We start from the raw sequence: 27,350 nt of genomic DNA on the forward strand, positions 1-27,350 counted from the left end.
ATTTTTGGTTAAAACTGATACAAGATTTAGGTTGGCAATAAAACACCCAACAACACCCACCTCCATAGGTGGGAGACAATCCTGTCTCCTTCAACTCCAAAGACTCAATGCTGGGGTTATCTGTACCTGGAAGTTACAGGTGACTATATTAATACAAAGATAAAAACAGAGGTATAACACAAAGTAGGATGGAGCACTACACTTACCTTGAATAGGAAGTCAGACCAAATATCTACCAGTTGAAGGATGTTTTGGAGACAGTAGCAGTTTTGTCACACACACACTGCTGGAGTACAGCTATACCAGTGTTTGTTATGCGGGGTATTTAAAGAATGCCCGATGAGACAACTTCAACTTCAGACTACATTGAATACATTAAATCCTAAGGAATTTATTAGTTTCTGACTCTTTCAAAGTGGGAAAGACACTAAAATTCCCCAAACTATATCTCTGAACACTCTCTTTAACCAAATCACACACATTGAGCCAATTCTACGTGATATCCTTATGATAACAAATGTAATTAATAAATAAATAAATAAATAATGTTTCACTTCCATTTACCGAGCCTCACCTGAAACAGTTTGGAGCCCCCCTGGGGAGGCCCGCCTCCCACTTTGAAAACCTCTGGGGTAGACTGTCTTGTTATGGTGTTGGCGTTTTCCTTTTATTGAAAATTACAGCTAAGCGGAAAAGAGGAAGTGAGGTAAAAGTGGGAGAAATAGCCCTGCTACAATCTGATAAATGAATGGTACTTTCTGGAAAAGGGTTGCAAAAATCTAGACCAAAATCCATTTATTACCAACATTTATGACAGAATTATTACCAGATGTCTAAACCAACACCAGCAAAACTATTTTTTCACAACCTGGCAAACCCAAAACCTGTTCTACCAATGTAGCAATTTATAAAGAATTTATAACAATAAATAATGTTATAAAGGGTGCCTATTAAAGTGTTACTGTAATATTAACCGATGGACAATCACAAAAAAGGAAGTGTAAAGGGAAACTGACAAGTGACAGTAGTTGCACAATAAGCCTAGAGACAACTCCTATGTTGAAAACAAGATGTATATAGGGTATATATACATGGTATAGGGCCAAAATACACTGAAATGTTTTTACAATATGAACCCTCTACAACCCTCAGGTCTGTTAACTGTCCCCAGAGTCAGGAGAAGCAGCCTTTAGCTACTGGGCAGCAAATAAACTGGAATAAACTTCCAGAATATTTGAGACTTGCTCTGACTACTTTTAAAAGCAGACTAAAAATATTTATGTTCACTACTGCCTTCTGCTAGAATACAAACCTCGTATTATGCTGAGTGAGGATATGCGTCAAGTAATTGTCGCGGCATGATGACAAACCAGGGGGATAGTAGAAGTGTCAAACAAACTTTCACTACGCTTTCAATCATACATTTTGATTTAATTATTTTTAAATGATCAAATGTCTTGTTTTTATTTTATTCTTTCTTAAATGTCATTGTATGCATTCTTTATATATCTAAAACATGTTTTTATGTGAAGCACAGTGAGTCTGCCTCATGTATGAATCGTTCTATATAAATAAAGATGTCTTGCCTTAGAGGTAGAGCGGGTGTCGTCCACTAATCAGCAGGTCGAGTCCTGCAGATCAATGATTCCCCAGTTAATTACTATTGATTAAGCAAGGGTTAAGACTGGACACTGGATTGGCCAACATTAAGACTCTGTCTCAATACTTCAAACATTTCGACTGCTTTCAGTCAGTCCTTCCACTATAAAATGAAGTGAAGGAACCACTGGGGTGAATTCACTGTTAACAGGCAAAAATATTGCTCTTCTAAATCAAATTGAGAACAAAAACACATTATTTATTAATTTCTAGGAATGCATTATTCCATTCCATTAGTTGCTATTCAAATTTAATCATGTTTGAGTTGCAGCGTGACAAGCACAACATCTCCAAAGCACTACAGCAGCGAGGAATTCAGGGCAGGGATTCAAATATCTCAATTTGTGCTGGTGGTGCGACTGGCTCTAAGGCTGAGGCATATGTCCTTGGGTGTGTCTCACACATTGTCAGTGTGTGTTGGGGGCTGTGGTGCTCGTAGGATGCTTGAGTAGGAGCAACAGCTGCACCGCGGCTAACTTCTCTGGCCAGAGGCTTTGCTCAATCTTCTGCTGTCTCCTGATGGTGCCTGATACAGTTGGTCTGCTGTTAAATGCAGGAAAAAGCATTCATCTTCACTGAGAAGCAGAACGATCAAACAGTCCTTAGATAATCTGAACATAAAGGGGGTTTTGCTCTGTTTTGGCAGAGGCCTCTGTAATGTACAACTGGGGGAGGGGAAAGGGGTGAACAGTCTGAGGGTGCTGCTCAATTTTCTTTACATCATTGGGGGTCTTTAAACATTACCAGCTGTCAGTAGCCACCTGTACTATTACACAAATGGTGGGCTAACAGCTTTGTGTTATCAAAAACAATGAAATGCAAAAATTTGCAACAATTTTTCTAATAAGACATCCTTTATAAAGTGTTTAGGTTGTGATGCTATACAAAAGGTTAAAAAGTTAATGGAAAAGTTTGATATTTTGTGAGCTTTAATCGAGGTAGATAAAAAGATCAATACCACACTCATATCTTTGTCTTAAGCTAGCCATGGGAGTTGATTAGCTTAGCTTAGCATAAAGATTGGAAACGAGGAAGCACCTAACCTAGTCCTCTCCAAAAGTAGAATGTCATTAACATGTTATATCTTGTTTGTTTACATTGAAAATCAAAAATCACTTTAGCATTGATTATGAAAATAGATATTAAATCAGGTCAGTTTTTGTTAATAAATTGTTTCAACTCTACTAAACTCTTTCGATCAAATAAAGGGGACAATGTATTATTTTTATCAATATTACCATTTGTTCAGAATTGATGGCTTATTAGAAAGTTAAAAACCCATGACTCTTTATTAATGACTAACAACTGCAACTGCAGACTTGATGGTTTATTAGATAATAATATACTCGGCATCCAAACCAACTGTACTCATTTCTTATATCTGATGAACAAAGCATTAGTGAATAATTATTAACAAACTACAACGCTTCTTTTAAAGGTGTCTTATTACAAAGTGGTACTAAAAGTAATTTTAGTCTGATTCTGAGCTACATTTACAGCATCTATACACATTGATATACTGTAGCAGGAATTTGTTGGATGAAGGAATGGAAGATTTCTGGCAGAAACCATAAGTGTTGTGTCTAATGTGTCAAAGCACCTGGAATCCTGGGGAAAGAAATAAGAAGAAACTGCCTCATAGTTCGAAACCTCAGGCTCACTCACACTTTCTCACACTCTGCTCTAAACACACTGAGGATTGAGAGCCACCTGTTTGATGAGTGACAGACGCAACAGCTGCACTGCTGCCCGACCTTCAGCCAATACACACACTCTGCTTTTGTTGTTAAGCAAACTGCTGACACAACATCCATGCGTTTCCATATTCACTCCTCTCACACACTTCTACATGCCCACGATCAGCTGAACAGTTAACCCAAGTGCCCCCCCCCCCGCCCTGGAGTGTTAAATCTTTCTTTAAACACACATACAACGCAAGAATGACGCTTGTGTTTTGTATGAAAACGGCGTCACAGTAAACAACTCCCTTCAATTCGATAGAGATTTCTTAAGCAAGAGTGGAAGTGACACATTTCAACATTTATTGAACAAATTGTACAATCAGACATATGTTAAAGTGTGTATGTGTGTGGAAGGTTACACCGAAGTCGTTACTGGCTGATTGGAGGTGGAGTTGAGTCAGTAGGAGAAGAAAGATTCACTTCTTTGGGTCTTGACAACTCAACCTGTGCGCAAAAAAGAAAAGAAAGAAAAAGCCACATAATAATTAATGATCATGTTAACAATTATTTGAATAATTTTTACATGCTCTTCTCTAACCTGTTTGTCTTTGGTGAAGGTTTGATAAAGTAGAAACAACCTAAAATAATCTTCAAATAGACATTTCTGTGTGTCTGTTGGCATCTGTTGGCTAGCGTGGGCGGCCATGTTTTCAGCTCCATCTGGAGGCAGACGGGAGATATGCCTCCCTACTGCCTGCAGCCGGCTCACAAAATGCGTCCGCCCACGCTCGCTGCTTTAATCAACCTGTTTCTGGCGAGTTCTGTATGGTAAGCACACACAGAGGGTAGACAAAATAAAACAAACCTCTCTACTTTACAATAGGACGAATTACAACATTAATAACTCTTTAAAATAGTCTCGGAAAAGTTGTATTGTAGCCTTTCTGGGGAAAGATTATATATATATATATATATAAATAAAATCCATGCTAAAAACTGCAGATGTGATGCAAAAAGTATCCACTTTAGAAACATTTAATCCAACTCAATCAACAAGATTTAGCCGATATAGTAATACAAGCCAGGTGGACTCTAAACATTTCTCTCTTCCAAACTTATTCCGAAGAAAAAACAAAGGCAAACTGTATAATAAGAACAGTTTAAAGACCGACTGCCAGGTTCAAATTTGACCTACTGGGCTACTGTGTACAGTTTTTCCTGTACAATGAGTGATTATTAGCAACATTTTACTTCCACATAAAGCGGTAGATAATCTGGATAAACTGGAGGCTAGTTTACAACCTCTTTAACTGCCTTACTGCCCAGTGATATGACTTTGCTCCCAAATCTACGTAATTACATCTGAGAGTTTTGTGTTATCATAAATGATAGAAATAATGGCTTAAAAAAAACGAAGACCCTAGTTGAATAAACTGAAATTATCTCCCAAAACGGTAATATAGTGTAGCGACCACATAGTCAGATAATGACACACATAATTAACATTATTTACAAGATTCACATAAAATAAAAATATGATGTGAGGCACATGAAAGAGAGAGGCTTAACTATTTTTAACAAATTGTTATTTATTTTACTGTACAATTAGCGTACCAGTGAAATACTTGGCGAGTACTTACCTGCTACTACACAGTCTTTTGCAGGCTGTAATCTATAGCGTAAACATTGTTTGAATGTGGCGTTTGAATACCTGACATGAGGGAAGTCTTTCCAAATGAAAATGTTGTAAGTTACTCCAAGCCTGACGATGCACAGTATAAAAATGCAGTTTTTCCAAGTTAAGAACAGATTCCAGGAGAGTTTACCAAGAATGGCTTCAAAAATCAAAAAGGTACATATTAATCTTCTTACATGTCTTTGGTAAATTATGGCCAACGACAAAAGTAATACTAAAGTTGAGATATCTGAACTATTCTTAAATGAGTAAAGATTCTTAACTGAAATACATACGAGCCCATGTTTCAAATTGTGTTGTTTTCAGTCCATTCCTTGCAGCTGTTCATTAAAGCAGCTTGATAATAACATTGGCAGTTTTTCCACATGAGGAAGAGACAAGCCAGAGTCTTGTGGGTTTATAGAAACATTGAAAACATCCGTGTGGTCTTAAATGATTTCTGTCTACCAGAGTGAGCTGTTGAAGAGAAGAATATTACGTGCATTAGGCTTTGTTTACCAACATATACTTAAAATACTGCAGTATAAACGTCCTTCAGAAGGCCTGTTTCAGTTTACAGCTCCTTTTACGGATTAGCGGTAGTGGTGCTCTGTTAACAAATGGGACTGAAGACAGGATGGCTGCCCTCTACAAACATCATACATGCACACACTCAAAACAGCAAACATTAGTGTGTTAGGTGATAATATGGAACAGTGTCCTCTAAGACCATAAAGTCGATGTCCTGTAGCTCCTGCAGCAGCTCTGCATGCTAATCCTGTGCCTGTAAAACGTGTTCCAAAGATCCTCCTCTTTGAATGTCGGTCCAACTCTGTTTTAATAAAGTGATATTTCACTTCCCTAAATAGCCAAACCTCTGTGAAAATAAAATGTAGGCCACAGAGCACATTATGATATCGGTTGCCAAATCAAGTATCTACTAACGAGCACCCCCCCCCATTACGCAATCAGTGGTGCTCAGAGAATGCCAGAAAGGCCGTAGCAAAATATATTTCGCCTAGATGGCTCCATCCAAAATTAACTCGTAGCCTAGTTTAAATTGAAGAATTTATGCTTCTCCTTTGGTGCTCCAGTCTAACTTAAGCTCAGACAGAGCGCATTCAACTTCCATCTGAGTGTCATGATGTACAACGTCTAGAATAAAAAGCCTTGAACCTGGAGAGATTTAAAAATACTCCTTTCTTGGATCTCGAGTTAGCGTCTGTGTCTTTGATGTCGAGTTCAGAAAACAGCAGTTTGTCCTTCATGACGACGATGAGACCTGCTTTTTCCTGAACACTCCAACCCACGCTGTGTCTCTGCTCTGTCGCTTTCTTTCTTTCTTTTTTTTTAAATACAGATGCAAAGCAATAAAAATAGCAGCGTTAAATCCTATCCTCTGGCTACTTCTTGAAATGTGAAGTGATGACTTCAGCCTGGGAGCAAGCTGGCTGGATGTGGAGCAGGCAGTCATTTGGACAAGGATCCATCATCTAGACCAGAGAACTGCCCCTAAACATGAACGGCCCTCGTTCTCCAAGTAGGCCTGAGTGCTTCAGCTTTGATGTCACTGCTTTTTGGATGAGTGTGTGAGGTAGAAAACAGAGATATCTGTTTTTCTTACCAGTTTCTCTGCCCGCTGCCTCAGTTTCCTCCAGACTGAGTGGTGAGCCTGCAGAGAGGAAGACAACGTGACTACCAGGCACATGTAGACACTGATGCATGAAGTGCATTTATTGTGCCAAACACTTCTGTGCTATTCTACAGGACAAGCTTTGATGTTGAACAACTAAATGTCATATGATCTGTTCCTTGGCAAAACCTGGTTCATCTTGAGGAAAACCTCTGCTGACTGCTAAATAATCACTTTGATTTAGGTAAAATAACTTGAAAGATGTGTTTTTCTTGGTGAAACCTGTAATTGTCTAAAGTGAAAGTAAGAACAGATCCACTTATAAATTTGACATTTTTTATGCCGCAGACATCTAGGTATAATCAGTTTTCTGTGAAATTTAAAACACTGCAGGACCAAATCAGGTCCCTGTTCGAAAAAACTCATGACTGAGATCCACAGTATTTAAAATGTTTTTAATGTATGTTTTCATCCAAGTGCGATCACAGATACAGCGTCATCAGCGTAACTTTATGGATGCCTTCAAAGTATTTAGTCACTGTAATCCACACACACTCGTCCCTACCTGCAGCTGCAGAGGCAGGGAGAGGCCCTGTGCTCGACGGTGGAGGCCCCAGGGTCCCTGTCCCAGGCTGTGGAGGGCAGTCACCTCATACTGGGAGCACAGGCCTGTCCTGGCCACCAGGGGGCCCAAACTCAGCAGCACATGGTCACCACATCTACAAAATGATGATGTAAATGATTGACGGAGATGTACAAAATACATACTGGGGTGACAGGAAACTGAAAACATGTAGGTGGGAAATGAAGGTTTAAACCAAAATGTGTGAATTAAAACTTACCTGTTAAGCATCACTGTGCCTTTGGGATTTTGTGCTGCCTTCTGTTCCACCTCCTCCTGTTTACACCTGGGAGAGAGAGATAACAAAACAATAGTCATGTGTTCTTGAGTTGGGGAGAGACAAAGCGGGGAAAGGAAACAAAGAACAACAAAAAGAAAGAGATACAGTGGGTACGGAAAGTATTCAGATCACTTTAAATTTTTCCCACTCTGTTTCATTGCAGCCATTTTCCAAAAATCAAAAAAGTTCATTTTATTTCTCAGTAATGTACACTCAGCACCCCATCTTGACAGAAAAAAAACAGAAATGTAGAAATTTTTGCAAATTTATTAAAAAAGAAAAACTGAAATATCACATGGTCATAAGTATTCAGACCCTTTGCTCAGTATTTAGTAGAAGCACCCTTTTGATCTAATACAGCCATGAGTCGTTTTGGGAAAGATGCAACAAGTTTTTCACATCTGGATTTGGGTATCCTCTGCCATTCCTCCTTGCAGATCCTCTCCAGTTCTATCAGGTTGGATGGTAAACGTTGGTGGACAGCCATTTTCAGGTCTCTCCAGAGATGCTCAATTGGGTTTAAGTCAGGGCTCTGGCTGGGCCATTCAAGAACAGCCACGGAGTTGTTGTGAAGCCACTCCTTCGTTATTTTAGCGGTGTGCTTAGGGTCATTGTCTTGTTGGAAGGTAAACCTTTGGCCCAGTCTGAGGTCCAGAACACTCTGGAAAAGGTTTTCGTCCAGGATATCCCTGTACTTGGCCGCATTCATCTTTCCCTCGATTGCAACCAGTCGTCCTGTCCCTGCAGCTGAAAAACACCCCCACAGCATGATGCTGCCACCACCGTGCTTCACTGTTGAGACTGTATTGGACAGGTGATGAGCAGTGCCTGGTTTTCTCCACACATACCGCTTAGAATTAAGGCCAAAAAGTTCTATCTTGGTCTCATCAGACCAGAGGATCTTATTTATCACCATCTTGGAGTCCTTCAGGTGTTTTTTAGCAAACTCCATGCGGGCTTTCATGTGTCTTGCACTGAGGAGAGGCTTCCGTCGGGCCACTCTGCCATAAAGCCCCGACTGGTGGATTGCTGCAGTGATGGTTGACTTACTACAACTTTCTCCCATCTCCCGACTGCATCTCTGGAGCTCAGCCACAGTGACCTTTGGGTTCTTCTTTACCTCTCTCACCAAGGCTCTTCTCCCCCGATAGCTCAGTTTGGCCGGACGGCCAGCTCTAGGAAGGGTTCTGGTCGTCCCAAACGTCTTCCATTTGAGGATTATGGAGGCCACTGTGCTCTTAGGAACCTTAAGTGCAGCAGAAATTTTTTTGTAACCTTGGCCAGATCTGTGCCTTGCCACAATTCTGTCTCTGAGCTCTTCAGGCAGTTCCTTTGACCTCATGATTCTCATTTGCTCTGACATGCACTGTGAGCTGTAAGGTCTTATATAGACAGGTGTGTGGCTTTCCTAATCAAGTCCAATCAGTATAATCAAACACAGCTGGACTCAAATGAAGGTGTAGAACCATCTCAAGGATGATCAGAAGAAATAGACAGCACCTGTGTTAAATATGAGTGTCACGGCAAAGGGTCTGAATACTTATGACCATGTGATATTTCAGTTTTTCTTTTTTAATAAATTTGCAAAAATTTCTACATTTCTGTTTTTTTCTGTCAAGATGGGGTGCTGAGTGTACATTACTGAGAAATAAAATGAACTTTTTTGATTTTTGGAAAATGGCTGCAATGAAACAAAGAGTGAAAAATTTAAAGGGGTCTGAATACTTTCCGTACCCACTGTATAAGAAGGACAGAGGTTTGAAGCGAGAGAAAGGTACAGAAACCGAGGGACAGCAGTGAAAGGAGCTGTGAAATAGTATCAGTGGTAGACAGTACTGAGCAGTCAGTTTACCTGCTGTGTGAGAAGACCTCCAGCGCCACAGAGGGCGCCACCTCCAAAGGCTCCCAGGCCAGGTCCTGGTGGATCAGCTGCTGAGCCCCTCGGGTCAGAGACCGCAACGACTCCTGGAGAGAAAAACAGCCATGTTGGTTCACAAAAGCATCTCACATACAAAAGATCAGGTACAGTAAGAGATACAGGAGTTCTGTAAATTAAGGCACACACCAACAAATAAAAGCTCTGAATCATTCCTCCCCTGCAACTGCTGGTGACAAATAGAGGCTTCACTTCAAAAGGTGATAATAAAAATGCACTCACCAGCTGTCCCTCCTTCACACCCACACGTTAAAATAAATATTTAAATGTATATGAGATACTTTAAACACCCAACAAGACTTTAATGTTCTCAGTTTTGATAAAATGTGGTTAAAGACAGCATTAGGCAGAGTTTAAAGGAGGGCGTTGGCATAAAAACAATGACATTTAGGCCAAATGAAGCTGAGTGCCTGAGAAGTTTCTTTGTCAGTGTAAAATCTGATCACTATTGGAATCCATTTCAAACAACTTAAGTCTAGCTGACCACAGCCTCTGTTGTCCGTGAACAGACACATATTTGATACTGAAAAGATAGATTTTGGGTGGAATATCACCTCAACTTCAGCTTTTGCTAGTTAAAATTCTCATCTTGCAGCAGTAGTGTAGACAGTTACACCAGACTTGAAACTTGCTACCAGAATAAATTGGTAAACAGGATGTTTTTATGCTAAAGATACACTATATGGACAAAAGTACAAGGACACCCCATGCCTAAAACATTTGTTTGGAGCTGTTTTTTAATGGTGTGGTCTTTGTTAAGGGGAATTATGTTACTGCTACAGCACACAATTTTATTCAGTTTGTGTTTGACCTTTTCCTGTTAAATATGACAACGCCCACGTGCACAAAGCCAGCTCCATAAAGAAACTGTTTTCCCAGTTTGGTGTGAAAGAACTCCACTGACCCGCACAGAGGCCTGACCTCAACCCTGGAGACTGTGAGCCAGGCCCTTTCGTCCAGTATCATCTCACAAATGCGCTTTTGGATGAATGGGAAACATTTCCCACAGACACACTCCAAAATCCTGTAGCAAACCTTCACAGAAGAGTGGAAGCTGTTACAGCTGCAAGGGGGGGGATCAACTCGATATTAATGCCTATGGATTTAGAACAGGATGTCATAAATGTAATGTGTTGGTGTCCCAGTAATTTTGTCCATTCTATAAAGGATGACAAAACATTTCAAAATAAAACTCATGCACCTGCTGATGGATAATGGAAAATATTTGCTTAGTAATGACAGCAGAGGCTTGACTATGCCTTTGACAAACACACACCTCAGAGGGAGTCCATGAGTCCAGCTGAGGGTCAAGCACCACATCACAACAGAAAGCACCTGAAGTGACTGCAGGGAAACACATAAAAATTGTAAAGAATAAATAAATAAAATAAACCTCCCAAGAATGATGCTTAATGAAACTAAATAATTTGTTTTTACAGAAATATAACAAACAACAAGCAAAGACCAAACACTGCATCTGAGTTCTGCCTCAAAGAGTTCCTGGCAGTGTCGCGCAGAACGTTCAGTGATGTAATGACCAAAGGTAAAGTCTACAAGTGTCTGATGGCTGGTCAGGGTAAATTTGGAGACACAAAGAGAAGCTCCTATACCTGGCACCTCTGGTGTGCTAAGCAGCTCCACAGCAAAGTCGTCTTTGAACGCAGTCTCCAGTACCTGGCCTAGCAAGGCGGCGCAGGAACGCCAATAGGCCTGGGGGGGTATGGGGGACATGAGGACACGTTAAATGACCCAAACTCTTTTCACAATATCACAAATTGATTTTCCTAAGGCCATTTACACTGATCAAAAAAAGAGATGACAGAGAAGGATTCTTAAAGCTTTGAGACTCTTGAGGTATGGATTGTGCACAAAAAGTCTTTAAGGATGATGTTCATAATATTTTGTGTAATCAGTGTATACAGTATATTTATTGGGCTTGTGTGGAATTATTGAGACCCAAGATAGCTGGAAAGCTCAAGCCAATGCCTGATGTCACACGGGTTCTGCTGTAGGCGATACACATTGCAGATGGTATATATACATACCACTCCAGATGGACCTACTTCAGTGTCTGTCAAGTACATTTCCACAGGATACATACATTCCTCCGTGACTTTTCCCAGACTTTCCATAACTAAGTCAGCTCACTTTCTTACCCAAAAATGCAATTCCTTCCAAGTCTGTCTTCATACAATACTCCCAAGCCCATTTGTACATTTTACATTTTTTAAGTAAAAAGGCTCACTAAAGCTGGGTCTGCTGTAGAGCACCCATGCACAACTTATGAAATACATAACAGATATTCATTTATGAAATGTCATTCTCATTATATTCACATTCTCCCCTACTTCACCTGAAGATGTGTACAACTCCTTGACTTTTTTTCATTTTCTCAATTTCCTAAAGCACAAAGGAGATTATTCACGCCTAAGACAATCTAAAATCATTTTAAAGAAAATTATTTGCGTTTTAGAAGTACCTCGTTGACCAGCGTTGGGTCACTGTCTTTAAATGTGAGCAGAGTGAGGGCGCAGGAGTGGGTGAGGGGCTGGTGGAGAGGCCACGGTTTCCCATCCACCAGGGCCAGTACAGAGTTGGTCACATGATGCTCGGTCAAGTCTGAGGGAAACAGAGGAGTTCATCTCAGAGCGACATAAGTAAAATATGAAGCAATAGATTATTAATATATGCAAATGAATCTGAGGTCTCAGATTGTGGACTGTGTTTTACAGAGATGGTTAACTGGACTGGAAATGGTTTCAAGGACAGTTGGATCTGGGGAAAATTAAATAAAATATTCCAGATTTTTTCATTTATACAATCATGGGAATCACACACATTTCCTGCATCCCCAAAGAGATTAGCCTTGCACCCACACTCCCTTTCACTCACGTCTGGCACAGCTCAGTGGTGTGGACATTCCTCTGTTCATGATGAGCATTGTACCGTCCAGCCCCGGGCCGTGCATGGACACCTCGATCTTCTCAACGCGAGGGTACAAAGCTCTCTGCCTGGCCTGCTCTCTGGAGAAGATGGCGTTGCGCTGGCTGCGGACCTCAGCGGCCGATGGACGCACTACCGTGGCGGCAGATGCAAAGTCTGTGGGGAGGGTGGGTGGATGGATTCAAGCAGAAAAGAGAGATGCAGAAGGAATAAGAGGAACCAAAAATACAGCAGAGAATTCTCTCATCACTAAACTTGGAAATTCCCACCTACGTGTGGACACCTCGTAGTAATCGGTGTTACTATGACTTAATGATTACATGTCCAAGCCTTGACATGAAGTGCGCTACTCTCTTTGTGAAGTCTGAGAAATCAACCCTGATGATGTCATAACGATGTCTTCTCATGTGGAGTTTGAGAGATGTAGGCACAGGCACCAAAGACGCTATGGAGTTGCATTATGGGGAATGTAGGCTCCAGTGGTTTGGGCTCTTGACCCATATTAGATTAAAGTCAGGATATAAACTCACCTAAAGGATCATTAGGAACACCATACTAATACTGTGTTTGACCCCCTTTCGCTTTCAGAACTGCCTTAATTCTACGTGGCATTGATTCAACAAGGTGCTGAAAGCATTCTTTAGAAATGTTGGCCCATATTTATAGGATAGCATCTTGCAGTTGATGGAGATTTGTGGGATGCACGTCCAGGGCACGAAGCTCACGTTCCACCACATCCCAAAGATGCTCTATTGGGTTGAGATCTGGTGACTTGGGGGCCATTTTAGTACTGTGAACTCATTGTCATGTTCAAGAAACCAATTTGAAATGATTCGAGCTTTGTGACATGGTGCTGGAAGTAGCCATCAGAGGATGGGTACATGGTGGCCATAAAAGGATGGACATGGTCAGAAACAATGCTCAGGTAGGCCGTGGCATTTAAACGATGCCCAATTGGCACTAAGGGGCCTAAAGTGTGCCAAGAAAACATCCCCCACACCATTACACCACCACCACCAGCCTGCACAGTGGTAACAAGGCATGATGGATCCATGTTCTCATTCTGTTTACGCCAAATTCTGACTCTACCATCTGAATGTCTCAACAGAAATCCAGACTCATCAGACCAGGCAACATTTTTCCAGTATTCAACTGTCCAAATTTGGTGAGCTCTTGCAAATTGTAGCCTCTTTTTCCTATTTGTAGTGGAGATGAGTGGTACCCGGTGGGGTCTTCTGCTGTTGTAGCCCATCCGCCTCAAGGTTGTGCGTGTTGTGGCTTCACAAATGCTTTGCTGCATACCTCGGTTGTAACGAGTGGTTATTTCAGTCAAAGTTGCTCTTCTATCAGCTTGAATCAGTCGGCCCTTTCTCCTCTGACCTCTAGCATCAACAAGGCATTTTCACCCACAGGACTGCCGCATACTGGATGTTTTTCCCTTTTCACACCATTCTTTGTAAACCCTAGAAATGGTTGTGCGTGAAAATCCCAGTAACTGAGCAGATTGTGAAATACTCAGACCGGCCCGTCTGGCACCAACAACCATGCCACGCTCAAAATTGCTTAAATCACCTTTCTTTCCCATTCTGACATTCAGTTTGGAGTTCAGGAGATTGTCTTGACCAGGACCACACCCCTAAATGCATTGAAGCAACTGCCATGTGATTGGTTGACTAGATAATTGCATTAATGAGAAATTGAACAGGTGTTCCTAATAATCCTTTAGGTGAGTGTATGTATCTCTAATTCATGTCAGCATGTACCATTTACACACTTTGCAGCAATACAGGCAATTATAAACGAGGTATTTAAAAAGGTATTACAGCTTAATATACTGTAACTTTTAGACAATGTTCATGCTCGTGATTATACAAGCAGTCAAGTTGGGGCTTTTATATCATGTTCATGCTGAGTAAGACAATAACTCAACGCTACGTAGGAATATTTAACGTTGACGCTAATATTGAAAATAACAGGATTAGAAATCAGCTTGCTGACCAAAATTACTGCAGCGTTATTAAAAGGAGTCAGTTAATGTTAACGTGTCGGTAATTGAGACTAAAGATGTGTCATAACATAAGATATCGCACAACTTTGTAATGTCAAAAGGTGGGTTACGTTCACAGACCCTTTTCAGGGCAGACATTTTAACACGTTACACCCAAATAGCACAGTGCAACGTTATTTAATAAATTGATGAGGGCTGCCTTCCACTTCATGGGAGGTCCTGGAAATCGGTACTAACTTACTGGGACACCGTTAATGCACACATGTGCTTTTCCTGCTATGTCAAGTCCTAATGTCTACTGCGAAAATGTTTATTTGCCCAGACTCAACTGCGATATGAAGCTACAACTTGACATTTCAACCTAGCTAGCCCCCATGCTAACGCTACCCCGGTTAACATTAGCTAGCAGTTACTCACGGCGCTGAAGAACTTGACACGCGGTCCTGGTCGCCATTATGAATGATATTTCTACATCTACGTTAAAAAAAAAACAACCGAAAATAGATACAAAATGGCAAATGGTTAAATGTCAGCTACTTATTCATTGAAGGACGCCATGCCTGTTTTGTGTGCAACAAATATTTAGGTCCGGGGAGGAACTGAAGTTAGTGGCTGGAAAGGTCCATGTGACCTAGTGGACGACGTGTCATCCCAGTTTGGGACAGCAGGTGTCGCTGTTGGTAGATGTTTCAATAAGTCTCATGAAGGAAACCTGCAATAACTATTATATTATTCTGTAGACAAGAGAGAGAAAAATGATGTCTGTCAGCAGCATTTTCATCAACTCTCTAACAACATAATACATATCTGTGTAATACAACTTCAATATTCCTACAGACATTTGTACTAAAGTTTTGACAGCATATTTACGGTGTCCCTCAAAGATTAATCTCTGAATTACATCAGTCTCTGTTTTCAAAGTGTTGAAAGACAGTTGCTTCTATGCTGATTGGATCCAATCCAAACTTATGATCTTGGCTCTAAAGTCTCACATGTCCCCAATTTCATCCTCTAATGGACTCTAATGGCACTCAGAATTTGACAAATGCTTGTTGGATTTTTCAGGACCAGAATCAGCAGTAAGTGTTGGCACTAATGGCAGCAGCAGGAGCAGCAGTACGACGGGCCAGGGGAAACTCAGCCGCAAGACCAAAACATCATAAATCATCTCGACGCAGGCCAGGCTGGAGCCAGATAATGCTAAATAGCAAAGCTGAAAGGCTATTTTCACGGTAAGTGCAAATCTTATGACCTCTGGAAGTTTAAGTGAAAGGAGGGAGGTGAATTCAAAGTTGTAAATGACACTTTTACAAATAAAGAAAATTGTGATGTTTAAAAGAAGTACAAAAAATAAATAAATGACAGAACAACAAATGACACATTTGTGCATAAAGATTTATTTTTTGTTGAAAATAAGTGTTGAACCACTAACATATCTGATGTGACTTAAGATAAATGAACTACACACTGACACTGATGTTCACTTCATACAATGTAACAAGGCATTTGTATCATCTGTAAGGTGTTAAGACTAGTGTCCGTACATTTTTTGACTGATTGATTAGTTGACTGATTGATACTGTCTCTTTGGGTGAGATTGATTGTACTCAGTGTCAGTGTGACAGCACAACTTCATGCACACATCATCCACAGTAATGTCAACATTTGGGATCTTCTGGATGAATTTCCCCAAAGGTGCGGTTTCCTTTTTTTTTAAACATTCGTTCATCTATTCATTCATTCATAGTTAGGCGGGCCTGCTGTAAATTTAATACTCCAGTATGACTCCTTCACAGTGGTGTTACTTGACATCCGTTCAGATACTTGGTGATTGGTCTTGCACTGTCAAAGAGTCTCAGAAGTGCAAAAAAGAAAGAACACAAGCAGAAGAAAACAGGAGAAATAAAACTGCCGAGCACACCGCCATCCCTGTTTGGACCTATGGCCGGTTTCCCAAAAGCATTTAGCACTATGATCCCCTCTGTCGATGGCTTTTAAGATGGTTTTGGCACCGTGCTGCTTTTGGGAAACCCCCGAAAGGAGGTCAGTGATGAATGTGGGAAGTCAAGTGTTGTTGTTTTTTTTTAATTCAAGGGGAAATCCACCCTGTGTCCGAAGAGTGATGAATGTTGAAACAAAATTTCCCCATAACCTGCTTTATCTACTTCTGCTTGAGTTAGTAATTTCCTACATTTCCCAGAATGCCTCTTGATGAGAGCACAGGGCTAAACTGCTAGTTACAGAAAGCAGGTGGAAACAGTTTTAGAAAGAGGGGAGATTTTTCCTTTAAACCCCTACATCTTCACTCTACATGACATGAATTCATTTGCATTCTAATTTCTAATCATCCTCCCATCCTTCACCCCTCCAGCAGACTGATCGGCAGCTACTGTATGCTGCAGGCAGGGCAGCAGGTCTCTCTCCGGTCCGGAAGAGGGCAGAAGTCCATCTGCCTAACAATCTCGGCGAAAAGCTCGTCCACCATGGTCTTGCTCTTGGCCGACGTCTCCATGAAGGGGCAGCCCCAGTCTTCAGCCAGCGCCTGCCCCTCACTGGGGGACACTTCCCTCTCCTCTTCCAGGTCCACCTTGTTACCAACCAGCACCACTGGCACCTGCTGGTACCTGGAAATGAGAAAAAAAGTAATATCAGAGGAGTATATATCTGAAATGTACTGCCTTTTCCCCCGCTGGGTGTGTTTTGTTACAGACTCAGACTACAGGAATTTCCTGATACATAAGGGAGAAAGCAGGAGGGAAAGCGAGACTTAACTCATTAGCAGCAAGTGTGTGTGTGTGTGTGTGTGTGCATTGCTGGCCTACATACTGTATTTGTTAGATGCTGAAACAATAACGGTTTTGAACAATACACAATGATGCGAGAGGAGAGGGATAAACACAGCTACATTCAGTTCCAGCTTCGCAGGAGGCCTCCATCACTCCCCGGGTGTCTAATACCAGTAGGCGGTCCCATTAGAAAACTGTCATCACGAAAAAATAACTGCCTCTTTTGCACGCTGTGATGCTCTATTTATCCCTGGATTTATTATATATGAGTTAGCAAGCTGTACACTTAATGGCTTCCTATGCTTGTTTGAAATCATCAGCTTTGTTTCCATCATGCACTAAGCATGATGGATCAAAAGCTTTCTTCCACAGAGTGTGGCTGACTATCCCAGTCATCTTGCCATCAATACACAGAAACCAGGCGGGGAAGGGTAATGTATGGGTTATTGAATAATTGAATAAAGCTAATGTGCTGCTCTCACATGTGCATCGTCCTCGTACCTTCGGAAACAACCATTTGCTACTTAACATTTCGCTTTAGTCATTGTGTGCCATTTCAGTTGAAACTCTACAGTGTATCAATTGTTGGTCATGGACAGTATGTACATATTTTAGGGAAAGAGGACACCCCTGTAATTGAATAAGCTTTAAAGGCTTGATACCAACATGGGTACTGATTCCTTTAGGTTCTGTGGTGGAAGGAATTTCAATTGTGCATAGAAATAATAGGTAAACACCACCATTTTAAAAATAAGGTCACATTTTTTAAAAGCAAATCATTAAAAAGCAAATAAAAAGCTAATCTACAAAAAGATAAATTGTCGTCAGAGGACAGCTGATGGGTTCCGAGATTGCATTTTGGCCCATGTGTTCCACGTGTTCTGCTCTCTACATGGACTGTTTATATGCGGGCAACCAAATCCCGCTCAGACATGAGTGGTCAATGACACTCAGAATACAAATGGACTTCAAATGAAAACCAGAACGCTTTTGATACAAACATCCTCGACAACAGTGTGCTTTCAACTTTGTGGCAACAGGTGTCTCGCAAACCTGTTAGTACGCCAAAGGTTGTTAGAGTACAAAGACAAGTACTTTGTTCAGGTATATATTTCATTTCAAACGCCCTTCATGTTTTCTCTGATTAAATAACTAGAGAATGTCAATTACAGAGGGTATATATTCTCACAATAGGTAATGGCACAGACCACCTAATATTCTCGACCATCAGTCATTCCTAAGTGCATTCAGAGCCCGGTTTATTGATCTGCTGGTGCTATTGAGAAATGAGCTCTTATCTACAAATTGGTGGCCTGCTGCCACACTGCTCAGCTGGGAGAAGAGCTGAGGCGTGGAAAAGAGCTGGCAAACGTCTCACTGAGCCTCACTGAGGAAATGAGTGCAGGCAGCAGGGAGGAGGAATTAGCACAGAGAAGTGGAGGACACTCAAACACCTGCTGGAGTGTCCTTGAGCTAGACAGTGAGATCGTACAGATTTCAAGGGTGCTACTCTGTGGCTGAGCATGACCTCTGTGCTCATAGAGGGAATCACAACAGAGAGAAAAAGCGTTACGAAAAGTGCAAACAGGAAATGAATGCAAATAATGTCAGCAAATCCTTATTCCTAATTGGCCACCAAACATGCTTTAAGACAGTCAAGCAGAGGAAGCTCACTCAGAAAGGCTCAAATGCCTACAACTTCCCTGCAGCTTGACATTTCCCCCCCCCCCAGCCACAGCACTGTACAACACACACACACACACACACACACACACACACATACAAACGGCAGCTGACCTCAGCAGGACAAGCTTCTAGCATCTTGTGTGTTTGGAAAGCTGGAGTCTAGAGGGTGTGAAGTGTGAACAAGGAGAGCACCACGCAGACAAATGCAATCTGACAGGCTTGCAGGAGAAACTCTATATATAACTACAAAGAGACAGGGAGAGCCAGCTTCTCTAGGGTGGGGTGCGATGGGTGGCGGGGGGGGGTTCGTATAGAGATTGTTTGTTGCAGCATCAAACTGCCGCTCCCTCCTGCACTCCTCCAGATGACGAGAAACTGAAACTGCTCAACACAGCATGAACAAAAGTTGCCCCATGGCTGATATCATGTATTGTTGAAGAATATGTCAGTCAGTGTTTAGGGTTAAACATTTGAGTGCATTACAGTTTTGCTAGCTGGGGTAGTAAATATCTCAGAACTATTTCTACCTATAGTACATCCCTTCGGTGTGTGCTTTTATTACATGATGGGACGTAGTAGTATATCCATTTTCTGCCTCTCTATACTTCTACTACGCATCATTAAGACTGGTAGAGGCCATTCTTTATAATGAATGCTTTTATTTTGAAACTTTAAAGCTGCACCAATCAAAAACGTTCATTTAAACATATGAAATATCTGGTAGTGACAAACCCATTACTCTATGAGGCTTTAAAGAGTATTCCTTTAGCCTTTTATAGCTCAGTCTTTTGATTTAATTACCTGCAAAGTTACTATTTTGGTTAAGTCTCACCGGAAGGCAGCCATTTTCAAACAAGAAGCTCTGATAAACCCATTGTATACTATTTGCCCAGCACCAAACAGCTGAAAGACCAAGTTAGCGACAAGCTTTTGATGTAATTAGTGCATTAAGCAGATAAAGAGCCAGCTATTTCCCTCAGGAGCTGGTGGAGACCAAAAACAGAGCCAAAAGAAGAATAAATATTTGACTTAGATTGGTCAGGTAGACAGAAACATGGCTGCAAATGAATGCTATACACGTTTGCCAGATGTGTAAACAGGCAACTGTTTGCTAACACGTTCGCCATGTTAAGTTAAAAGGTGTTGATGGGTGCGTTTGACTTCATGTGGCGCTGCGCAGCGCTGACTTAACATAAGGCATGCTGTTAAAAATTTTGTCTGACTTTCACGACGCTGAAAACGTCTCCAACGCACCTAATATGTCATGTTTTCAGCTTGTTCCACTGCCCAAGTGGCCATTAGCAAATTGCAGCTTTAAATATATTATGCTAATAATATAAGCAAGACCTTTACTACTGCTACTTTTACATAGTAAATTATATGAATACTTTTTCCAACACTGCTAATAAAAAAGTATTTTCTATTGAATCCTCGGAAAATCTGTCCATAATTTTTCACACAGTTTTGTGACAGATGTATCGCTGTTATACCGATCATCACAATAAAGAATGTCCTCATGGTTACTGTGTCTTTTGAGGTACGGTTACCAATGCTTATGTTCTGCCTGGTGTGTTTCTACTCTACATACTGTATGAATATGAAGTATGAGAAAATCACTAAAATGTCTAACCTGTTCCCGGTCCAGCACAAGAGTTGGCAGCCATGCATTATGGGAATTATCAGCATAGTTGGAGAGTGTTTGGATTGCTTGGCTGAAACTACCAGCTGTTTGAAATGCAGCTTTCTGATTTCAAAATGCAGCAAGAGAGAAGTCAGTTCCATTTATGAAACAGACAACAGCAGGTGGCTGACAGCTTATGAAATTATATGGAGATGGGGTTGTTAAAATATGTATTGATTTCTACACTATTGCTTTCATTAAAAAATAAATAAAAAATTTCAGAATGATACTCACAGAATGGTACTGAGAGCGCCCATGTGTGAGCTCCAGAAGTACGTTCATTTGTGAAAAGCCACAGGTCGAAATGCTGCATCCTCGTTGATAGATGTGGAATCTTGAATAACTTTTGACCTTTACAACACACACAAACTTGTTACTGCCATTTGCCTCTGCGGGGTGTTATTCCAACTCTTGGGGAAAAGGCAAACACGCAAACCCTCCCACCCACAGAGAATCAGTGTTTATAATTCACAAAAAAGACGAACTCTACATTTTCCATTTAGCCTCAGGGTACAAAAGCCTTATTAAGGCTGCCTGCTGTGCTAAATAGCTACAATGACTTCACTTACCCGTTTTTACAAGCCCCACAGCACCGGCAAACACACATACAAATTACAAAAAAAACAGTCAGGCATCTCCAACGTGAAGCCCTCCAACCCTTCAGCCGTCTCTTTGCTCTCTGCATCTGTTGTTAATTAGCAGTTGGAGCAGCTACACTGTGTGACAGCCAGCCTAATGTATGTGTCTTCTTATAGGACCGGACAGAAAAAAATCACAGAACCTATAGAGTTAACACTACCAAAGGGTGTTAGTGCTGGAGTACAAAGCTTCTATAGCTGTGTTTTTCCTGTACACGGCATCAAGAAGAAAGCAAGGAAACAAAATAACATAGCCACAAACATTCCTGTGATAAACAGACAAAGAGGGGGCCTGCACAGCAGATGGAGAAGGTCTTTAGAGTCTGTTTTTATGATGAAACTCCAAGCTTCATTTCCATCTTTAATGGTGCAGCCCAGCTCCTGTAGATAATCTTATTTTCTTTGCTGCAGATGCAAAGACAGCCTAGGCAGTATAGGAGTTGCCAGACGAGTCCTCATTAGTTGTATTATTCCTGCTGTTCTGTGCAGTTAAATGAACACAAGAATTCAAAATGAGAAATAAAGAGGTGGGTTTTGTGCTGCTACAGAACACCATCAAACCCAAAATTGTGAGGACACTTAAATGCAATTAATGTTAATTCTGGCTTTCTCTGGATGGAAGACTGTCCTCCGTTTGATTTGTCACTCATTATTATATATTTTGCTTTCTTTCACCCTAGCCAGTAAGTAGGGAGTGACATATCCACCAATCCATACATAAGCGAACACTAAACAGTTCATCTAAAGGTACCCTGTGGAGGTATGTGTGTCCTTGAAGCCTGATACGTATACATCCATGTTTGCTAGCTGGCAGTCTTCTTCTATCTTATCTTTCCCGTCACTTTTGTATGTTTCTTGGCACATTATCACCACCAACTGAAAATTAGTGGGACAGCATGGAACTGGCAGCAGGAATGTGTATCAAGTCTTGCAAAGGTACAATACAATTGTTTTTTTTAAATAAGCCAATGTTCCCGACTGAAGCTGAAAAAAGTGGGCAGCAGTTCAGAGATCTGGAACCAGGCTTTAATGACTACAATGTAGGAGCGTGAGCTGATGTATAGTTGAAAACACAGCCCCTCCAGTCCTCTATTACCCCCTGTAAGCTTCCTGTTATTCCAAACTACTTACTGATTTTGTCTCTGACTTTTCTTTGACTCTGTTAACATTCCGTTAGGATCTGTAATCACAACAAATTTTTCAGTCTGTTGTTTAGTTATGGTTAAAAGTGATAATCATCTAAATGTGGGAACTCCTAAATATAGATCAAAGCTGCATAATCTTTTCCTAAGGGGTCACAAGACCCTAGTGTATATTACATCGGATTGGATTGATGCAGATATGTGTGTTGTGATAAATGGTAGAGAATGGTGAAAACTGCAAGCATAGCGCAGTAAATATGATGAGTCCCAGCACTTTTCACAGACCCACAAACAATGAGCACTTTACCGGTGGCCCTCCTTAACTCGCATTTTAAACCGAGCTGGCTGTTTTAACAACTCTCTCCTCCATGATGGCAAACACTAAAAGCCTGAGGTCAGGAAGTTGCTTTGTACCTACACCAAAGTGCCCCCTGGGATAAGTAGTTTTGGTCTCTCCACCCTAGTCCCACTCAGCGGCGCATGATGCTCACCTCCTGCTATTAGACACAGCATCAGTGCAGCGTGAAACCGCCGCAGCGCGAGTGCTTTGAACATGCTTCCTCCTCCCTGGCCAACAGAACAATAAATCTTTACATGCAAGCGAGATTATTAGATTGTGAGGAGGACTACACCCAGATGTTGTTTTCACAGATAACAACTGACATGGGGTTTATTTGGTTAGTCTGTGTGTGCTTAATACCAAGCCAAATTCCTCGTATGTGAAAATGTACCTGGCAATCAACTCGATTCTGATTCTGATTCTGATTAAGTCTACAGAGGGTGAAGTGTGTCAGAGATGGTGTGTTCTAGCTAAAATATGCACCAATTAGAAACGTATGTAATGAAAAGCACAACATTTCATCATCTAATACAGATGAATAACAGTCTTTCTGCTGGAAGAAGAAAGGAACCATTTGGGTAGTTGCAGGGCAAATCTAATGTGGCTACTTACTGTATTCCCTGTTGTTAATGATTTATTTTAGCTAGCAATCATTTTAACACTACAGTGCTGTTTGTACCAGCTGCTCTAAACTATTAAAAGTGTTACATTAATTCTGAGATGTTGAGTTAAACAGTTATCGGTCCTGTGTGCAAATTCTGATTAGGTTACAGTCTTGTCAACAGGAGCACCTAGATTCAACCTAGACTTTGTTACCATTGGACAAGACCAGGCTAGCTGTTTTAAGTCTGTTTAAAGTCTTTATGCTAAGCTACTCTAACCACTGGCTCTAATTAAATATTTACATTACAGACACGAGACTGGCATCAATTTTCTCATCTAACTCTTGAGTTCGTTCCAAGCGTTCCAAAAAGTGATTAAGTGTATTTCCTGCTTCTCACTGCACCTCATCATGCAACACAATAAAGGTGATAAGTGGACTGCAGGAACACACCCCACAGCACAGTAACATATAGGATCTCACTTCTTTCCCATGTTTCCCCCACCAGGAGCCCTGCATAAGTATTCTCGTTTATGCGACTCCCTAATAGAGGTCTGATGTCTTCTTGGCTTCCCACCCAACGCAATCCCATTAAGTTCTGGTGAGTGGGCACATACTATATCTCCGTGTGGTGCTGCTGGCTCAGCAAGACGTTTGAGTGGAGGGAGGCTGATCTCCTGGAGACAGCTAATGGAGACCAGGAGATAATTAAAGACGGACCCCAAGTAGATGCCTGCATGTGTTTAAATGAGCCTATCCTTACTATCCTTAAGCAAACTGATATTAGTTACATTACATGCATGTGTCTACACTGAGCAATGATTTTGTTTTCTGAGGCAACAATCTTTGTTAAATGAGCTGTACATTTGTCACAGATGGGACAGAATTACACAATTTTCTCTGGAATAAAATAAAATTTTTATTAAAACTTCTGTTTTGTCATATTATAATATAGGAACAGTTATTAGCATAATAAAGTGCTGGTACAAAAATAAAAAAGAGCATTTAGTGTTACTTTTTAAAGTGGGGGGTGAGTAAATAAGTGAGAGAAGTTATTACTGTGCACTTAATAATAGCAAAAACGCCAGTAAATATACAAATATAATACCATAAAAACACCCTCCCAACAGAGAAAATCAGCTAATCCTCACATTAGAGAAGTGAAGAACCAACGAATGTTTAGCACTTTTTACTTACTAACAAACTCCAAATGAATTTAAAACATTGTTAAAAATTAATTTTATGTCAATCAACTAATACATTTTAACTGTTTTAGCTCTAGTTACCTTTACACCACCATTCACCCAACATCTGTATATACATTGACAACGTGGGTTTTGGTCACTGTTCGTGGTTGTGGTCACGTATTCAAGAGCATTTTACTAATTTGCAGTAACAACCCCGTCTCCAAACCCACAGCAGTGTGAAATAAAAGGATGAAATATTTATAGATATACACTTGAGGACAGCGGTGGCTGGTGCAGTGTAGGCAGCTGCATTGGGTGGCGGCTGGCTAGAGCTGGCAGAGCACAGTTTTATCCCTCACTATATTTTTCATTTCAAAGGAGTTCCCTCATGCACTCGTCCCTGCTGCTCCTCGTCAGCTGTGACGCTCTCCGACCTGTGACGTTTCTGCCTGGGGAGCACTCGGTTCACTCCAGAGATGGAGGTGGAAAGCACTGCACCAAACTACACAGGTTGAATTATAGATTATTATTACACAATATGCAGTTAGATTAATAAATGTGCCCTGGCCTTATTATGTGAGGTCCTCAGGGTAATAGAGAGATAAGAAAAAGAAATGTTCAGAATTAGAGGTGTACTGTTTTTTCTTTTTCTAGAATTAATGACCCAAACTGTTCACACAAGACACTAGAATGGGTCTGTCTACTCTGTGGTCATCGGTACTTCTGCAAAAGTCTTTTTTCACTGAGCAACCAGTATTACAACCATAATTGCATTTTTATTTTTTACAACTTGGACTATTTCTTGGCTGCGAGCAGTGACGTCCTGTAGCTGATTGCCTTGCTTTTTAAACAACAGCAATATAACTTGTAGGCTGAATTTTTTTTTATCTTTGGACAACGCCAGGCTAGCTGTTTACCCCTGCTTTCAGTCTTCATGCTATGCTAAGCTATCCTAAGCTAAGCTAAGCTAAGCGTCTCCTGGCAGCACCTTCAGAGATATGAGAGTGGTCTCACATTCCTATTCCTTAAAATTTATTCCCAAACCATCTCTTTACAGGTCAACTACCAACCTTGTTCAAATTTCAACTACTTACGCTGGCAGACAGTGCAGGGAGAAGAAAAGAACGATGGCATGCAACAGGGGGGCTCAGATTGGACTCCGGGGGTGTGATTTCTAAACTAGATATCCTTTAGCTACCAGCCAACACATTTGTCCCGTTAGTGTCTTGACATGGCACCAAAACAACTGGACTTACTGGAGCCCTTTTAATGTCAAGCTTTTGCTCCCTGAAAACCAAATACATTCTTAACTTGCAGACTGTACAGCTGTAGTCTGTCAGTGTCATTACACAAATTAAGGGAGGCTCTGAGCCAAAGACACCAATATGTCACTACCAAGAGGAAATATCACAGTTTTTCCTTCCACTCTCTGTCTCTCTCTCTCTCTGTCCCAGCCATGAGATGAGCTCAGTGGATTTGTTGAGTAATGGACTGAACTTATCAAAGCCATCCAGAGTTAGTCATGTGTGAGACAGAGAATATCAATCCCAGTGAGAGTTCAGCGGGTTGATGTATGACAGGTGAGCCGCAGCTGGGCTCTTATGAAGAACATATGAGCCCGGTTGCAGCTTCTCACGCAGCGCTGGAGGAGATCAGGGAAGAGAGGGGAGCTGATAAGATGCACCTTAGAGAAGATTGCTGGGGACTAATTGTAAAAAAAAAAAATGTATTTATATATATATATATATATATATATATATATATATATATATATATAAATAACACATTTTTTGGAGTGGGATTCATTGACTTTTAGGGGCCCTTGGGATGTCCCAGGGGGTACTCCAGAACCATGAAGAATAGTTTAATTTCACTGTGTTATATTTCACTATATATCAAAGAGGGAATCTTAAGATATGATTATGATAATCATAGCTTTCCCTCCCGCCAACACAACAAACCTTTGGTGTGCCTATTGCCCCTGGGATGTGACTTTAAAGGGCCTAACATAATGAAAAACCTTTGCCTATTACATCAGAATAGATTTGTAATAGGCTACAATGATGGTTTATATAATCGACAGTGTCTCACCTTTTCACCCTGATGATCTGGTCTCTCATGGGCTTTATGTCCTGAAAACTTTGCTGGTTGACCAGACTGTAGACCAGAATGAAGCCTTGGCCGTTCCTGATGTAAAGGTCCCTCATTGAGGCGAACTGCTCGGTCCCGGCTGTGTCGAGGATCTCCAGCACCGAGGGAGAGGAGTCCACCTCGATCTCCTTTCTGTAGAAATCTTCAATGGTCGGGTCGTACTTCTCTATAAATGTGCCAGTGACAAACTGGACCGTGAGCGCCGACTTCCCCACCCCGCCACTGCCGAGCACCACCACCTTATACTCCCGCATAGCGCTCCAGTAGAGTTAAATCCGGCATGCAGGGAAGTCTACAGCAGCGTATACAAGGAACGCATCCCCTTGCACAGCAGCCCGGACTCACACTACAGCCATGACACAGTAACGGCCTACGGTAAAGGAGATGCTCTTGCAGCTATATAAATTGAGAAGATGCTGGATCATTTAGCCCTGAGATGCACAGCCACAGCCTCTACTGAAATATTCCCACGCTATCTTGCAGGGACCCCATTCCAGAGGCATCCATAATGCAATAAGGCGTCGGTGTGGTTAAAATAAGATAGGCTATTATTAGAAACAACTAGACGGCACATCTTTTTATGTGCCAACAAAACAGAAGGCTAACACTACATATCGCTGCACAGTGGGGTACAGTCGACTTAAAGGCAAAGAGCCTATTTATCCCGAAGAAGACTACCGTGCCGGGAATCCACGCCTCT

General features: G+C 41.3%; 2 protein-coding genes and 1 long non-coding RNA gene across 5 annotated transcripts; 1 reads left to right on the forward strand and 2 right to left on the reverse strand.

Moving 5' to 3' along the window:
• Positions 1–3,678: 3,678 nt before the first annotated feature.
• Positions 3,679–15,013, reverse strand: mrpl39 (mitochondrial ribosomal protein L39). Its single transcript, XM_038718688.1, has 10 exons — positions 14,856–15,013; positions 12,380–12,586; positions 11,967–12,106; positions 11,098–11,197; positions 10,764–10,831; positions 9,404–9,516; positions 7,492–7,557; positions 7,215–7,368; positions 6,641–6,688; positions 3,679–3,845 (listed from the first exon to the last, which is right to left on the reverse strand). Exons 1-10 carry the CDS (start codon positions 14,890–14,892, stop codon positions 3,771–3,773), a joined length of 1,008 nt encoding a protein of 335 aa, XP_038574616.1. The 5' UTR covers positions 14,893–15,013; the 3' UTR covers positions 3,679–3,770.
• Positions 14,156–16,892, forward strand: LOC119902516. Of its 3 annotated transcripts, none has more exons than XR_005444333.1 (3): positions 14,156–14,246; positions 15,504–15,670; positions 16,810–16,892. It is a non-coding gene; the product is annotated as an uncharacterized LOC119902516 (long non-coding RNA). The 3 variants fall into 3 exon arrangements; XR_005444335.1 differs by having other exon boundaries at positions 14,161–14,234; XR_005444334.1 differs by lacking the exon at positions 14,156–14,246 and adding an exon at positions 14,464–14,539.
• On the reverse strand, positions 15,814–27,349 carry LOC119902494 (ras-related protein Rap-2a-like). The gene is made up of 2 exons (XM_038718721.1): positions 26,591–27,349; positions 15,814–17,062 (listed from the first exon to the last, which is right to left on the reverse strand). Exons 1-2 carry the CDS (start codon positions 26,902–26,904, stop codon positions 16,825–16,827), a joined length of 552 nt encoding a protein of 183 aa, XP_038574649.1. The 5' UTR covers positions 26,905–27,349; the 3' UTR covers positions 15,814–16,824.
• Position 27,350: the final 1 nt, after the last annotated feature.

Source organism: Micropterus salmoides, unplaced genomic scaffold, assembly GCF_014851395.1.
Source record: "Micropterus salmoides isolate LMB-PRFRI ecotype aquatic unplaced genomic scaffold, ASM1485139v1 Ms_hic_scaffold_1, whole genome shotgun sequence".
NCBI classification, from domain to species: Eukaryota; Metazoa; Chordata; class Actinopteri; order Centrarchiformes; family Centrarchidae; genus Micropterus; species Micropterus salmoides.